General features: G+C 33.7%; 2 protein-coding genes across 4 annotated transcripts; one reads left to right on the top strand and one right to left on the bottom strand.

The window, feature by feature from the left end:
- The first annotated feature begins 725 nt into the window (after nucleotides 1-725).
- LOC120117676 (probable cyclic nucleotide-gated ion channel 5) lies at nucleotides 726-16653 on the top strand. 3 transcript variants are annotated; one of them, XM_039137919.1, is made up of 8 exons: nucleotides 726-736; nucleotides 11984-12070; nucleotides 12225-12807; nucleotides 13477-13689; nucleotides 13882-14198; nucleotides 15223-15334; nucleotides 15452-15688; nucleotides 15927-16653. In XM_039137919.1, exons 2-8 carry the CDS (start codon nucleotides 12012-12014, stop codon nucleotides 16626-16628), a joined length of 2223 nt encoding a protein of 740 aa, XP_038993850.1. In that variant the 5' UTR covers nucleotides 726-736; nucleotides 11984-12011; the 3' UTR covers nucleotides 16629-16653. The 3 variants fall into 3 exon arrangements, with proteins under 3 accessions (XP_038993850.1, XP_038993848.1, XP_038993849.1); XM_039137917.1 differs by lacking the exon at nucleotides 726-736 and adding an exon at nucleotides 10874-10936; XM_039137918.1 differs by lacking the exon at nucleotides 726-736 and adding an exon at nucleotides 10922-10993.
- Nucleotides 3583-6023, bottom strand: LOC120117678 (protein NRT1/ PTR FAMILY 6.2-like). Its single transcript, XM_039137920.1, has 6 exons — nucleotides 5968-6023; nucleotides 5745-5847; nucleotides 5364-5581; nucleotides 4729-5276; nucleotides 4297-4637; nucleotides 3583-4183 (listed from the first exon to the last, which is right to left on the bottom strand). Exons 1-6 carry the CDS (start codon nucleotides 5968-5970, stop codon nucleotides 3654-3656), a joined length of 1743 nt encoding a protein of 580 aa, XP_038993851.1. The 5' UTR covers nucleotides 5971-6023; the 3' UTR covers nucleotides 3583-3653.
- Nucleotides 16654-16725: the final 72 nt, after the last annotated feature.

The raw sequence follows: 16725 nt of genomic DNA, 5'->3' as shown, positions 1-16725 counted from the left end.
AATCGGTTCCCTGTTAGCAATTTGGAAAATTTTAGCATTTGGGTACTGTATCAGGGTATTGTTCACAATACTATTCATTACTGTTCATACCGTATTTTACGGTTCATAAATACATTTTTGCCTCAAAATTTTATAACGAACATAATTTAATAGTATATTATCGTATTTTCTTAATATAAGTTCAAATATTATGCTATTTGGTAAAAATATTGTTTTACAAAAGCAATGTAACATCTCTGACTCGTATCCGGGTTAGGTACGGGTTGGGGGTGTTACATCCTCCTCTTGTAGCTTTCAAGGTTACCTTATTGATTTTCCCATTTTGTTAATTGGGGGAATCTTTTATAGTATTTGCTGCATTGGATGTGGTTGGGAGGATAATCTATATGTTTATAATATTTTCTCACCTCACATGCTTTACAGAAAAAGTAATTAAAAAGAAAGGTAAAAAGGGCATTAGATTCTCAAAAAAAAGAGTCCCCTCCTTTCCCTCATGTTGGAAATATCGGTTGAATGTTCCTAAGTTGGATCAGATTAGATTAGTCATTTAGTGTCTATAAGCATGTTGTATTGTGTTTATCATACACTTTGTGTTGTGTCATATTTATATAGTATTGTTGTATCTAATAAGATCGAATCGGATAGTTCAAGTGGAATTTTTAGTTCGTATCATATTTTGATATCTATAAAATCGAATTGGATAGTTGAAGTGGAATTTCTAAATCATAATTTATCTGTAACTAGTTAAAACTTTTATCCTAGTTCTCTCTGATGATGATTTGACTTTGGTGGTGCACTTACCACTTAAAAAAAGTTTGATGTCGCATAAACTTTAGTATTGCTAATGGAGAAACTAGGAACCATGAATGTGCATTTTCCACTATGACTGATTGAGAATCAAAGCACGACAGGACACTTAAGAATGGACAGGAAATCTAGAGAAAAGTATGTCTTAGATTTAAAATTCTTTTTCTTTTACATCAAACATTAATATTTCAGAAATGTATGACATACAGACAAGGATTAGAATAACAAATTGCAGTGAACAGTTTTATTTCTGTTACACCTTGAAGCTAAGCAGTGAACTATGATTAACACCCCCAACCCGTATCCGACCCGGATACGAGTCCGAAGTGTCACATTGACTTTTCAAAACAATCATTCGTATAAAATAGTGAGTAATTTAAATTTTTTTATAACATTTAACCTATTCAAAACGTTTAAAAAATATATCAGAGTTCATACAATTTATATCTTTAGACTACATGCCAACTACACTCTATATACAGTACATATATTTTCTGATCTGACATTTGGTAAGGAGAACTGACATGTCTTGCTCCGCATTACTTTTTACTCTTCTCGAAACTTACGTGTGAAACAATCACACGCTAAGTCGTTGACTTAGTGAGGCATATAAAACATAATAATAATGCATTTCTCATAAATATAAACATTCAATCTATGAATTCAATCGGGTCGCATATAATTCAGTATACATGATAACATAAGATAATACAAGTACTTTTAATACATTTTTATCGTATAAGTATATATAACGAACATTTCTCTACATACCATGGAACAAATATACTACTTCACAACAAAACATACATAGTAGCAAATCAATTTATTTATTTACTCTCTGTAAAGACCATGTATTAGCCCATGTATACTTTTGAGAACTTAAGGTATGTGAGTACATTGAGGTTGTGCACACATATGCTGTCACCACAGCTCGATCAATGTCCCGAAGGACCAGTCCATAGATTCCGAAGAACCTAGGTAATCAGTCCATATGTCCCGAAGAACATAGGTAAACAGTCCATATGTCCCGAAGAACATAGATAAACCCTAGACCCTTGGCATGCCAACTATACCCCTAGCTCTCATATCACATAACATGGGCATTATCATTTATAACAGTTAACATTACTTATTCATATTCTTTCTCTTATAAGCACATATCTTTTCTTTTCAGTCACGTATCACATGTACGTGTAATCATTGATCTCATAATCACATGTTCTTTCTCTTCTATCACATACCGCATGTATGTGTAAACATATATTTAATATCATATGTTGCATGTAATCACATAGATCGTATCATATAGCTTCTTTCACATATACATGTAATCACTTAGTCTATTTTCATGTAATTCTTTTCACTTCTCATATGATTTTATATTCATATCTCACATAGCTCATATCACCTTGCATTGTTTCATATAAACATAGATGTCATATCTTGTTCGCATATATTTTCTATATGACTCATATATCTCATAGTTCTTTCACATAGCTCACTATTATATTTTCATATCATATATCTTATAATAGATTTTTATATCATCATTTGTTTCCTTTCTACCTATTCATAATCACATAACATATACAAAACATATCATTATCTTTAGTCATGCATACATACAATCAATGTAATACAAATAATCACATATAATTATAACAACACATAATCATGTCCATGACTTCATGCATATTACTCTAGGAAATAGACTCATCGCAAGTCTTATTTCCATTAAACACTACATATCACTAGTATGCACTCACCTCAGCCTTGCTTTGATTCGATTATAATCCTTTGATTATTCCGGAACTTGTTTAGGCTCAATGTCTACATAAATATATCATTTCAAAACAACTATCAGAAGCCTAAACTTTAAATTGATGTTAATAACTTAAACCGGTTTAATGAATCAAATTCTATATTTTCATTTAAGGGGAATCGATACCTCCCAGGGGAATCGATACCCCCTGAACATACTGGAATTTTTTTCGTTCAAGAGGGGAATCGATTCCCATTCATAGGGTATCGGTTCCCTCTACCCAGAAATTGTATTTTAAGCTCGAAAATCATCAATTTTTCCTTCAATTCTTCTATTTTAAACCCCTACCATGTCATTAAACTCAACTATCATTACTTAAACTAACTTATATCCATGAAAATCATCTATAACTTCAAAATCCTATCCTTCATATGAAATTCAAGAATCATACTCAATTTTTCATATGTTCTAAATACAATTCTAACACTTCTATCTTCTTATTCTCATAGTTGACAAATCAAATTCAACTTAAAATTCAACTTATCAACTCTATTCTATGATTTCATATAAAAACTCGTTTTCTTAAATCTCTTATAACTTCTTCATCTTTTGATTTTAAGATAACTTAAGCTTTCCTTAAGCTTAGTTATCCTCTAAGGATCAAAACTCATGCTTAAAATCAACAAACAATCAAGAAATTAGAGAACTCACCTTTGCTTGCTTGGCTCTTTCTTTCTCTCGTACATGAAGAAGAAGAAGAAGAAGATGAAGAAAATATCTCTTCATCCTTATCCCCTCTAACATATATATCCTTATCATATTTATTTTTAATTCATTTATTAGTTAAATGACCATTTTGTCCTCTACTTCATTTGATAATTACTAACAACTTTTAGGATTTATTTTCAGATAAATCATTGAACTAATTCATTCTTCTACTTTAATCACCAAATTCTGAAACTTTACCATTTAGTCACTAACCCATAGTTTGGGATGTTACATATGATGTTGCAGACATTTATTTATGTAGTAGCACTCTGGTGATTAAAGAAGATTTCAAGTGATATTTCCAGTATGGAAAAGCCTAGCATTTCTCTTCGATCATTGATTCTCTAACGACAATCGCGGTTTCAGGAGCTTGTTTAACTATTGTCCTCCTGAACCATGCTGCAGAAAGAAGGAATAATCCAAAGTTAATGAAGCTTAATGCAGCTAGGAGCCCATAGAAGCAATCTAATCTTCCTTTGTTTATGTTCTCTCCCACCCATCCTTGTTTTCCGCCGCTTCCGGTCGCAGCCTTCACGATGGAAACTAGCAAGCTACTAAAGAAGAAACCGAGCGAAAGAGTGGTGAGGAATAGGCCGGTGCTCATCGTTTTCATTCCTTTTGGGGATTGAGTGATGAAGACATCCAGCTGACCGGTGTATATTAATCCTTCTCCCGCACCCACCAAGAAGAATTGCGGAATCAGGTAGAAAACGGTTATCGGTAGGGTGGTTGTTTTAGCGTGCTCCTTTGCTACAGATAGCCGTTTCACCTCTGCTATGGCTGCAGCTGCCATTCCCATGGCAGACAAGAAGAGGCCTATGGCTATCAATTGCAGATTTGTTAACCCTGTGGACAGATATTGATCAAATCATTATTCGATTAATGTCTAGTCATGCAGTTATGTGAATGATTCAAAGTTATTGTTACAAAATATGATGCTGACATGATGTTTGTCTTACCAGGTTTGCCTTTCCATTTTTTCCAAAGTGGAATTATAAAACGATCATAAACAGCTAAACTGATCAGTATGGCTCCCACAAAGAAGACAGTGAGTGAACCAGCTGGAATTTGGAAATTTCCTATGTTTCTCTCCATAGTGGTTGCCTGTTCGACCGAGAAAGTGATCATTTGTGCGTACGTTGTCCAAAATAAGATCGTTGTCGCCCAGATCGGTAGTAGCCTGGTCATCTTCTTCACCTCTTCTACCCTTGTAACTGGACAAAGCTTCCAAGGGTTCACCATGAACGAACCGTTGTGGCCGTAATCATCCTCCGTCACGACAGATGCCTTGTCCAGGAAGCTAAGAATAAAAAACAACGAAAGATGGTGGTTATCGATTGACATTACATCAAGCCGATCGATAGACATGTTTAGTATTACAGATTGCATACCGGAACTGATCGGTGTGACGAATTCGTGATGTCTCTGGGAGATCTTCATACAACAAGGAAATATCAGAAGAGAGTTTAGCTTTCTTTTTCCTAAATGCAGCAGAAACAACTTGCGAAATATGAGCAACGGGGCTTCCCGAACATTTCTTGTATCGGTATCGTTTCGTTCCTGAAAAGAACACCACGAGTGCAACAAACGTTGAAGCAGAGCAGATCCCATAACCCCAACTTCGACCAACTTCATCTTCGATGTAAACAAGCACTGTGACAGCCATCAAAGTTCCAGTGCTGATAACAAAGAAAAACCTACTGAAGAAATAAGTCATCTGGGCCTTCTCCTTTTCATCTTTCTCGTCAAACTGATCGGTTCCGAAACCTGAAACGCTTGATTTCAAGCCGCCGGTCCCTAATGCTACTAGATACAATGAAAGGTACATAATTCCCATTTGAAAGCTATTAGCTCGTTGGCATTGTGTTACATCGGCAACGTGGCAAGGAGGCGGCCGCAGTTGCGGGACTTTTGTAGATACAGCTAACAGGAAAGTCCCCTGATTCACTAGCATCATTAGGCATATATAGAAACTGAAGGAAAACTTTTGAAGGTTTCAGTTAAAAACTCTGTTTTCTAAACTTACAAGCATCTGAACCGAGGCGAATATCGCGATCGTTCGGTATCGTCCCAAGTACGAATCGGCAAGGAATCCACCAAGTAAACACAGCAGAAATGAGGTCCCCATGAAATCTGTCACAACATTTGCAGAAGTAGCACTTGGAAGGTGCATAGTTCCACCCAAGTAAGTCACAAGGTTCACTGCTATCCCCATTGTTGATAGCCTCTCACATATTTCAATGCCTGAAAAAACACCAAAACTCGACAGTTTTGCCTCAAACAAGAACATGATAAGCCTTGTGCTAGAGATAAGGCTGATTTCTTCTCTGTTTACTACTGGTTTCAGATCAGACACAGTCATCAACTCATTATGAAGAAGATGAATGATGAGTTTTTTTGGTTGTACCTAAGCTGAGAGCTGCAGGTACCCAGCCACCAGTTCTAGACTTGTCAGCAGGGAATCCTTTGTAGTCCACTGCATCAGCAACAGTTAAGCTCATCTTCTCAGCCTGTAAGAAAGAAACTCATAACATTTCTCCTTACAAAATCCCAGTTTCATGCCATTTTTATCTGGCCAAATACTGCAAAACTGGAACAAGAAGCAGCAAAAAAGCTATAGAGAAACTAACCATGACAAGGGTTTTAAAAGATATGAGAGTAAAACCAGAAAGAGAGGCGGCAAGAGAAGAAGCCTCCTCCCTATAATGTGAAGGGAAAAACTACTAGTAGCCAAGCTGTATTTAAACAAGCAAGGCACCAATGACCAGTAACCCTTACAAGTTACAACGACATCCACAATTTATGAAAGGTCATCGTTTATAACAGCCCTTTATCACATACTATCTACATGAAACACTGACAGTTTATATAATATGTACTCCCCAGTTTTTTCCATGGAATATCATTATTATTAATAAACAGAGAATTACAGGTGTTGGATTGTGATTAGTTGATGTTGCTGTATCATAGAACTGTTCATATTGCATTGTTGGCTAAAATTCAATCATGACACAGTTGAATGATAGGTTTGCTTGTGAGCCATGTACAAGAAAAGCTTTTTTGCTGAACTCCACAAGCAAAAGTTGCCATTTTCCCATATTTTCGCTTGTATTTTTGTTCATAAAGACGAAAAAGCCCAGTTCTTTTTGTTGTATTTCACTGACATTCTGATCGAATCTTATCTGTTTTAGGCATTTTAGCATGTTCGGGTGGAATATAATAATAATAACACAATTGTTTTTAGATCTTGCACACTGCTTCAACTAAGGGAAATACATTTAATATATATTATAATAATGCTTACAAGAAAATTCATTTAACCAAAATATGTTTCAATGGTGATTCATGTTTCAAGAGGTTAAATGAAAATCATTGACAAAATATGTGAACCAAAGAATGGCGATGTGATGCAAGTGTAAATTTCAACTGGATGGTCATACAAGCAAAATCCTTAGGGGCCCTTGTTGGCTTCCATGTAGAGTACAGTCATCGTTTTTTTTTTCACTGATTTTCTGGAACGGATAATAAATGCATTGAATTTATGATATGATATAGTATTTTTTTTTTACCGACACTTGATGAATGATGAATTTTTATAATATATATTTATTAAATAATTGAAGATAATATATATATATATATATATTGATGTTGTCGTTCAACTAATTTTTATTCATATAAATACGTTAAAAATTCCGTCCAAATTTTCTGCAATATCAATAAAAAAAATAAGTCATATAAAACACGCTTCTAAATAACGGCCTCATTGAAAAATACGTTAAAATAAGTGTTATTGGAACTATATAACCAACTTTTAAAACCAACCTTTTATTTATATTGAACATGTTTTAACAACGATATGATAGTTTCCCGAGGGGAAAGGAAGTGAAAAGCAAAAGATGGGAAATCGTGATATCAATTGAGCTTTTTGAACATCAAAAAGGTTAAACTACAATGTTGTTGCTTACACCAATGTGTTTTGTCTTCGACATGTAGATTTCCAATAGTAATATATATGTTAGAAAGAAAAAAGAAGTCATACTAATAGAAATTGGTATGCCTGGATACATTTCTCACGTGCGAAATTGAGTTACTTATCCTGTTATTTCAGATTGGTTAAGTGAAATCCGAGAAGAACCCTAAAAGACACTAACTACTCCTTGTCCTTGAGTCATATTGATGTCATTATGCGAACATGTTAGATTTTTTGTACGTTTTTCTCGTGCATTTAATTGGAAAAGGTGCTGTTATGTTGTCGACTGATTCAGAAAAAAAAGGCGAAATCTTTTAGGGGGGAAATGTCGACTTTTGGGTGAAAAATTCACATGAAAGAATCGATAAGATGTCATTTTGGATCAGCTGGTGTTGGATTATCAAGGTCTGCGTGATTTGCTTAATCAATCATGTAAGCTAAAATTATTTCAGGATAAATTATACATATTTTTATTGTGTATTTTTTAATTATAAAAATGTTATAAACTAATTATCTAAATTGATGGATGTTATAATATTTTTTTTAAAAAAATATTAGATGTGATCATGAATAGAACTAACAAATCGATTAATTGATCGATCAATTTATAACTTTTTAAACTTCAATGACATATTTATAATCTTAATAATAATTAAGTAGCAGGAAATGTATTTTGCCCTTAAATATAACCTTCAAGATTCAAAGGACACGTTATCTGCTGTAGAATTTGAAACTAGCACTTTTTATGTGGGATGCATTGTGAGGTCAAATGGAAGTTATTTTATAGTCACGTGACTCTACAGGTCACCACACAATCCAAACTTTCCAGCTTAGCTAATCAAAACAACTTCCTATGATTTCACATGCAATGTCTGGTGAATGGTCTGAACATTAGGATAAAAGCAAGTCAGAGACAATTATGTAATACATATAAGGTTAAAAGTATGATTTTATATTAATAGATGGATTTACAAAATTTTATAAGATAAAAATATATTATTAAAAATATATATATTTAAAATATATAATATTTTGAAAAATTAAAAAAAGACAATCGTCCCGCTAATCTCTTTAATATATATATTTCTCTAGTTATTATCAATAACACGAAAATATAGTTCATCAGTCAACAGTCATGTTTCTATAGATTGGGCCAGGATTATTAAGCACTAAGAAAGCTATATAACAACAGGCGCGAATAAATCATGTCCACTGATAACAATATTGTATAGGCATAGCCTCCAATAATTGATGCCAATATTAGTACGATATAACATTATATAATGCGATATGTTATATTTTTTTATTATTTATTTATAATTATTTTTAATCATTGATAACATATGTACACCCTACAAATCAGGGATGGATGTACTAAGTTTCCTATAAGACCAAGTGCATCATTATTATTTAAAAAAATTGTTAAATTTAATTTAATGGGTTAAAGAAAGAATTTAAAATATATATATAATCATTCTTTTTAAGAAAAAATATAAAAATTTAGGTCATCATTCCTAAATTTTTGAACTTGTTTGACTGTAAACATAACTATTTGAATTCTAAATTTTAAGTGAATATAATATTTTTTTTAACAACTAAGACTGTTGAATAAATTTTACGATAGGATGAATTTAAATAAGTATGCGCATGTATCCTTGCATTCGTGTCAAATCCAGAAAATAAATAATTTCGCATATGTTGTATAATTGGAATAATTAGTATACTTTTCTTTTTGAAGGATCGTTACTGTGGATCTTCGCTTGCATGGTCTCTTTGGGCCACTGATGCAACTTACCCTGTATTTCCCCCCACAGGATGCTCTATTATCCCATAATCCATCACTCACCGCAGCAAATAACACTGCCGCAGGGGATTGATCTTCGTTGTACCCACCATATCTTGTCGCTTGATCGATTAATTAGCATACGAATCAATGAAAGTACTTAAACTATTGTTAAACTTATCCGCGACTTTTAAAGTATAAAAAATGCCATTAAATTGTTTTAAAATACTTTTAAATTTTTCCTACAAATTAAAATGTTTTCATTTTTTAATTTATAATTAAAAAATATTAATATATAAATAAAGTTTTTATTATATTTAAAAGATCAAATAAAATATTATCATTAATTTTAATTCATTTTCTTAATAACAACTAACAATGCCGTGTTCATCTTATAACAAAATCCCAAATTAAATGCTCATTGTATTTTTTTAAAAGTCTAATGTCCAAACAAAATTGTTTTTGAATAATTCAATGATTACTTTTAACTTTATCTATTTTTATTAATCTATCAAGCGGGTCTCAATGATAAAATAAATATTATTTTTTTAGAGGTCCTGAATTCGAACAACTATACGTGCGTTGTCAATATATTAAAAAAATTCTAAACATATTCTAAATTATAAATACCCATACTATTAAGAAAAATTCATACATGTTTATGTCTTGAGTTTGGTTACTTATCTAAGTTTAAAGGTTTCTTCGATATATGCATAGATTTATGACAAAAACATTAGGTGGAAGGGGGAAGAGTGAACAAACTTTATTTTGTTTAAAATATGTATCATGTTTCAATTCTAATATTTAAGTTAATTTTGCATATAAAGACTTTAACAAAATTTTGAAATTTATATTTCAAATTAAATAAGATTTAAACAGCTATATATAATATTAATACTATACATGTCTCCAACTAAATCCAATTCATGAAAAATCTCATTTGATAATCAACTTGATAATGAACTAAGAGTATTTCTGTCCATCCATTCAACTTAAGCTGTAACTAAAAACAAATTTCAATAATAATAAAAAAAAGTGATTCTACTTGGGCGTGTAAGGAGGATCATAAAATGTCGCCATCCCGACATCTCCTGAGACACCAACTAAAGTCAAATACTATGCAAATCAATACCAAAACAGTTGCTAACATTACGCTTGGCTTCAATACTCAACTGTCATTGTGGTTTCCTTAGCTGTATATGCATCTCGTGTTTTTTTTAAAAGAAAATTATTTGTATGAAAACTTTTCTCTTCCAACACTATTTATTCTTTACATCAATGTACCTGCATCATAGAATTAGCCCAGTTTGGCTAATTTTTTAAATATCTAAAATTTTAAAAATAATATGATACTCATTTTATTAAAAAGTAGGAATTTAATGTTTATATTATAATTTTTAAATATCTAAGATTTCAAAAATATTTTTAAATTATTTTAGTGGTTATTTTTAAATTTTAACTTATATATATACATATATGACATATTATGTGCTATGTTTTTGTTCAAAGTTATGTTTTATTTTATTAATTCATGTATAAAATTTAAAATTTTGACAGGAATTGACTGAAGTTATTTTCATTATTTTTCATGGGAAAAAAAAGAGAAAAACGAATGAAAACATAAACAAAGGGATAAAAAGAAAAATAAAATAAACGAACCGGTTCGGTTTGAGGCGTCAAAATCGACAACACATACGACATGATAAAATAAACAGAACGAAGGGTCCATTTGGTCATTTCGAAACTTTGTCTCCCTTTCCCCTTTGGGTTCTTTTTGGTAAATTACATTTTCATCTTCGTGTCGTCTTTCATTTTTCTCCTTCTGCTTCAGTCGCGCGTAATTGTAAATGTATTTTTTAAGTTTTAATTCTTTTTTGAAGTCAATTTCAAGGATTCCTCTGTAAGTATTTTCTTCCTCTTCTCAATTAATTTTATTTTAGATTAGTTTATGATTCTATACCAAAATTTTTATTTTCTTGGCCTTCTTTGTTTTGCTTCGTAGTTTGAGTTTTTATGATTTTTCGCTTTACTTTAGAAATTTTTCATTTTTTTGGTTTGATTTCGATGAATTTAAGATTTAACTAAAACTTTCGAATCTGGAAGTCAACTCTGCTTTCTAATTAGTCGTTCGTTACATTTGAGTGAAGTTTTCGTTCGATTGAGCGATTAAATTAATGTAGTAAATATGATTCTTTAACTGATTGAGAATGTCGTTAGTACATGAGGAAAATCTAATTTTTACAGACATTTTTTTTGGATCCAGTAAAATAGCTACACAATTTAATCAATTTCTTGCAATTTAACTTGCTAAAGATAGAAGAATTAGGGAAGGTGGAGATTTTTATTGAGATTATTGCGGCTTTTAGTAACTGTAGAAGAATCGGTTGAAATTAGATTTAGCTTAATCAAGTTCTAACTACTTAACTTGATAAAGATAGTAAGGATTAGAAAAGGTGGAGATTTTTGTTGAAATTATGGTTGTTACTTGGTCAGTAGATGTAGAGATGAAATCTGGCTTTTGGCAATTGTAGAAGGGGTGTGTATCAGTTAAATTTTGGTTTAGCTTCTAAAGAGCGAGGGCAGAGGCATTTGGCTTTTTTAAATTTAAAAAGAGGATGGTAATTTGGGATTTTGAGAAATATGGATTAGTTCAGTTCTACAAGTGCATAACATCAAAACACAGACTGATGTTTTATTTAATGAAAATTGCATCAAGTTAGGATCTCCAGGAGCATGTTTAATTTGATGAAAACTGCATAAATTAAGATCATCAGGAGCATGATTTATGAAACGTAATATTTGATGGATGTAGCTGCTGGATCATGAATGATGGCACAAGAAACTATGCTAACTTTTGGCATTTGATTGAAATGTTTTTGTTGGATTGCAGGATATATTTATGCACTCCATTGTAAAAAATGTTTGATTCTGGTTATAAACCCCAATATATGAGTGGACAAAAGGAGAAGTTTGTCAGGTACTGAAAATATTATTCTAAATTTTCTCTCCCCCCCCCCCCGCCCCCCTCTATCTTTAGTGGTTAGAATTGAAGGCTGATAGCTACTGCTGCTGGATAAACGCTTATAGGTGAAGGCATATAATCTGTAAGTGTTTCTTTCTATTTTCTCCAGGTTGGATGACTTGGACTCTAGATTATCATCACCCTCTGCTGCAGGATTGAAAAATTGTGGGTTTAACATTGAGGCATTAGGTCGTTCTGGCCATGCGAACAAGACAACATCTCGATCTTTCAAGAGAGGGATCAAAAAGGGGTCTGAAGGACTTAAGTCAATTGGTCGCTCACTTGGATTTGGGGTTTCTCGAGCAGTATTTCCCGAGGATCTTAAAGTATCAGAGAAGAAAATATTTGATCCTCAGGATAAATTCCTCTTGCTATGCAATAAATTATTTTTCATATCATGTATTCTGGCAGTATCGGTGGACCCTCTATTTTTTTATCTTCCAGTTATTAATGATCCTGAAAAGTGTCTCACTATTGATAAAAAGTTAGCAGTTACGGCAACGACTTTGAGAACGATTATAGATGTTTTTTATCTTATACGCATGGCTCTTCAGTTCCGTACAGCTTACATTGCGCCATCATCTCGAGTTTTTGGGCGGGGTGAACTTGTGATTGATCCTGCGAAAATAGCCAAGCGATACTTGAAGCAATATTTCATCATTGATTTTCTTGCTGTACTTCCATTACCGCAGGTCTTAAAGCTGTTTCCTTAGGCATTCAATGGCTTAATGTTCCATATTATCATTGGTTCTAATGCATCTAGCTCACCGTTTCTTGCATTATATCTTTCTTTACCGATTTCTCCCTTTTCATGCATCCATGTTGGGTGTCTCGCGTTCATATTTATTTATGGTTTATGTGGGAGAAATTCCATATAATCGTGTAGTATTGTTCATTCTTTCTTCTTGGTTTGCCTTATTATTATTTTAAGTGTGAAACCTGGGAGCAATTGACAATTTATGTTGCACATATGCACTATGATATAATATTTCTTTCATTACTTTTTCTATCTGTCTATCATTGTTTGTGGATCTATGGCTACTATTAATTCACATAGGTAAAGCTTTGAACACGTGAAGGGCAAAGCAAATTTAAATATTCTTATGATTCCTAATACAGAATGAATATAGCATCCATAGGATTCTTTTAGTGAAATCTGGCAAAATTTTGTTTTCCTTTAACCGCTTAATGTGTTGACTACGAATGTTCAAGTCAAGATTAAATGTGTATCCTCATTTTGGGAGTAGCAGTTACTTTTGCTTGGAAATAATGTTAATGTGCTGTCACTGTTGGATGTCATCCTAGATGCTTGGCTGATCAAAAGCACCTACAGTTTCTCATTATTTTGTTTATAAATGCAGATTGTTGTTTGGAGATTTCTTCATAATCCAAATGGTTCAGATGTACAAGCAACAAAACAGGCCTTGTTTTTTATTGTCTTGTTTCAGTATGTCCCTCGATTTCTTAGGCTTATACCCTTAACATCAGAAATGAAAAGGACAGCAGGTGTCTTTGCTGAAACTGCTTGGGCTGGAGCTGCATATTACTTGCTATTATATATGCTTTGTAGTCATGTAAGTGCTTATTAAATACACATCTTTATTTCACTATTGAAACCTGTTGTTAATTCTTCTCCACCCCGTTTGTTCTATGGTATCTTTTGATTTATGGGGCACAATTTTCACTTTCACCTGTTCTGTTAAAAATATGATTACTTGCATAATTATGTTTTGATCCATGTTTTCTTTCTTTGATGAATGGTTCAGATAGTAGGGGCATTCTGGTACTGGGTGGCTGTTGGACGAAATGATACATGTTGGCAGAAGGCCTGCAAGGAGATTGGTATTGGTAATTGCACTAAAACTTTCCTATACTGCGGGCATCAGCATGGGGAAGGTTATAACAAATGGACTGATATCAGAGACTCCGTTCTTGAAGAAAGGTGCCCAGCTGATGGGGATAATAATAATCCTCCATTTGATTTTGGAATCTTCACACAGGCTTTGTCATCTGGTGTTGTTTCATCAACAAAGTTCTTTTCCAAATACTGCTACTGTTTATGGTGGGGTCTACAGAATTTGAGGTGGGAAAACTTGTTCCATCTAACTGCTAATTGATTTATATAAAACGATAAAAGAAACATATAAGTGAACGTAGTCCTATTATATTGCAGACTGTATATTGGAATATACTATAACAGATAATTGCATTCATACGAGACATCGACAATTATTTAGTTATCATGATTGTAGGTGACGGTTAATTTCACAGTTTTGCATTGAATTATTTTTCCAGAAGTATTTTCATGAAATAGAATTCGCAAGACACTATTGTGGAAAGTTTTCTTGTCTCCTTGGCAATGCATATGAAATATATTCACTCTAGGTTGTTTTCTGCTTTCTGTTATATATGATCTATTAACGGGGACTTGGATGTTAAATGCTGCACCTATTACACAAGGCTACTGATTGAACACTGAGAACTCTAAGCTACATCTACCCACTTACCTTTGGATCATGAGTTCTTTCCATTTGAGAAAATTTCTCTTATGCTATCCTCGGTACTCTATTTTAAATGATATCTTTTGGCTACTTGCTGGATTAAGCTAAAAGAAAGAAAGAAAATGCCTGTCATCCTTATGCTCGTGTACTTTTAACTTGATATTCGGTTATTCACCCAGCAAGCCTACTGTTATGAATTCCCTTTATCTAACATAGTTAATTATACGTTATTAACATTCTCTATGCTTGTGTTTAACTTATGTTCCTGAGCAAAACTTATCTTTATTATTTTGTTGAAACTCCATCTCTGTACTCCGCAATACTGATTGTTAGACATCTCTGTATTTCATGCATAAGATATATTATTGTGCTAAACTTGCATTCTTACTCAATTTTCTACTTGACATTAATTCGAGAAAATAGGAAATACATTGTTTGACTATTGTGTTTGTTTTAACTATCTATTAAAATTTGAGCTTATATATCATGCCAAACGAATAAATTATGTAAATGATTTCCTGATGTCTTTCAACATAAAAATTAAACCATCAATTTTGCCATTGCTGATTGCAAAGATTCTTCTGTAATCCTTCAATCATTTTGCAGTACCCTTGGCCAGGGACTACAAACTAGCACCTATCCTGGTGAGGTTATATTCTCCATAGCTCTTGCCATTTTCGGACTCATCCTCTTTGCACTTCTGATTGGAAACATGCAGGTGAATATTTGGACTTTAGCTCATTCTTTATTGTACTAATTAGTTAGTTTAGACTGTTGAAGCACAATTAATCTGACAGTATCGTGGCATTCTGGTTGTTTTCAATGTTGTAAACAGACCTATCTTCAGTCGCTCACCATTCGGCTAGAAGAAATGAGGATTAAAAGGCGTGATTCAGAGCAGTGGATGCATCATCGTATGCTTCCCCAGGACCTGAGGGAACGAGTAAGGCGTTATGACCAGTACAAGTGGTTGGAAACACGCGGTGTTGATGAAGAGAGCTTGGTTCAAAGCCTTCCAAAGGATCTGAGGAGAGATATTAAGAGGCACCTCTGTTTGGCTTTGGTTAGAAGGGTGAGTTCTTTTACTCTTCGTATCTTTCCTTTGTTTGTTTTTCTTCTTTTACCTTCCATTTGTCTTTCTACATCCTTGTTTTAAGGCAATGGGATACGTCTTTTTTCCATGACATAAATCTCATGTTCGCATTATATATGCAAATGATCTCAAGGGTGTTGTATTCTCTTTGTTTAGCGGATTATCTAGTATGTCTTTACCTTCCACTTCTTTTCCCTCTGATTTTGTACTTTTGTAGGTTCCTCTGTTTGAGAGTATGGATGAGAGATTGCTTGATGCCATCTGTGAACGGCTTAAACCATGCCTGTTTACTGAGAACACTTACATAGTCCGAGAGGGGGATCCTGTTGATGAGATGCTTTTCATTATTCGTGGCCGCCTTGAGAGTATAACAACAGATGGTGGAAGGAGCGGGTTTTTCAACCGTAGTTTGCTTAAAGAGGGAGATTTCTGCGGAGAGGAGCTTCTAACTTGGGCATTGGATCCCAAAACCGGTGCTAACCTTCCAACATCTACTCGGACGGTGAAGGCTTTGACTGAGGTCGAAGCTTTTGCCCTTACAGCTGAGGAGTTGAAATTCGTTGCCGGTCAATTCAGACGTCTTCACAGTAGACAGGTACAACATACATTCCGTTTTCATTCGCAGCAATGGAGAACCTGGGCAGCTTGCTTTATCCAAGCCGCTTGGCGGCGTTATTCCAAGAGGAAGAGTCTGGAGGAGCTTCGTCGGAAGGAAGAAGAGGAAGCAGAAGGATCAAACGGAACCCGCAACAACAGTGGTGGAGGCTCGTACAGCATCCGTGCCACTTTCTTAGCTTCCAAGTTTGCTGCAAATGCACTTCGTGGCATTCATCGGAATCGGATCGCCAAGAGTGCAAAGGAGTTGGTGAAACTACAAAAGCCTCCTGAGCCTGATTTCACCGCTGAAGACGCTGATTGATATGTAAGCAACGCTGTGTGAGAGTTCGAATGATGTTTTTTTTGGGTGCTTTTGCTTAGATCTTAAAACAATGTATAAGTACATAGATATTCCGATT

Source organism: Hibiscus syriacus, unplaced genomic scaffold, assembly GCF_006381635.1.
Source record: "Hibiscus syriacus cultivar Baekdansim isolate YM2019G1 unplaced genomic scaffold, ASM638163v2 tig00110321_pilon, whole genome shotgun sequence".
Lineage (NCBI taxonomy): Eukaryota > Viridiplantae > Streptophyta > Magnoliopsida > Malvales > Malvaceae > Hibiscus > Hibiscus syriacus.
The sequence above is the reverse complement of the archived record's forward strand: the minus strand, read 5'-3'. Positions and strand labels throughout refer to the sequence as shown.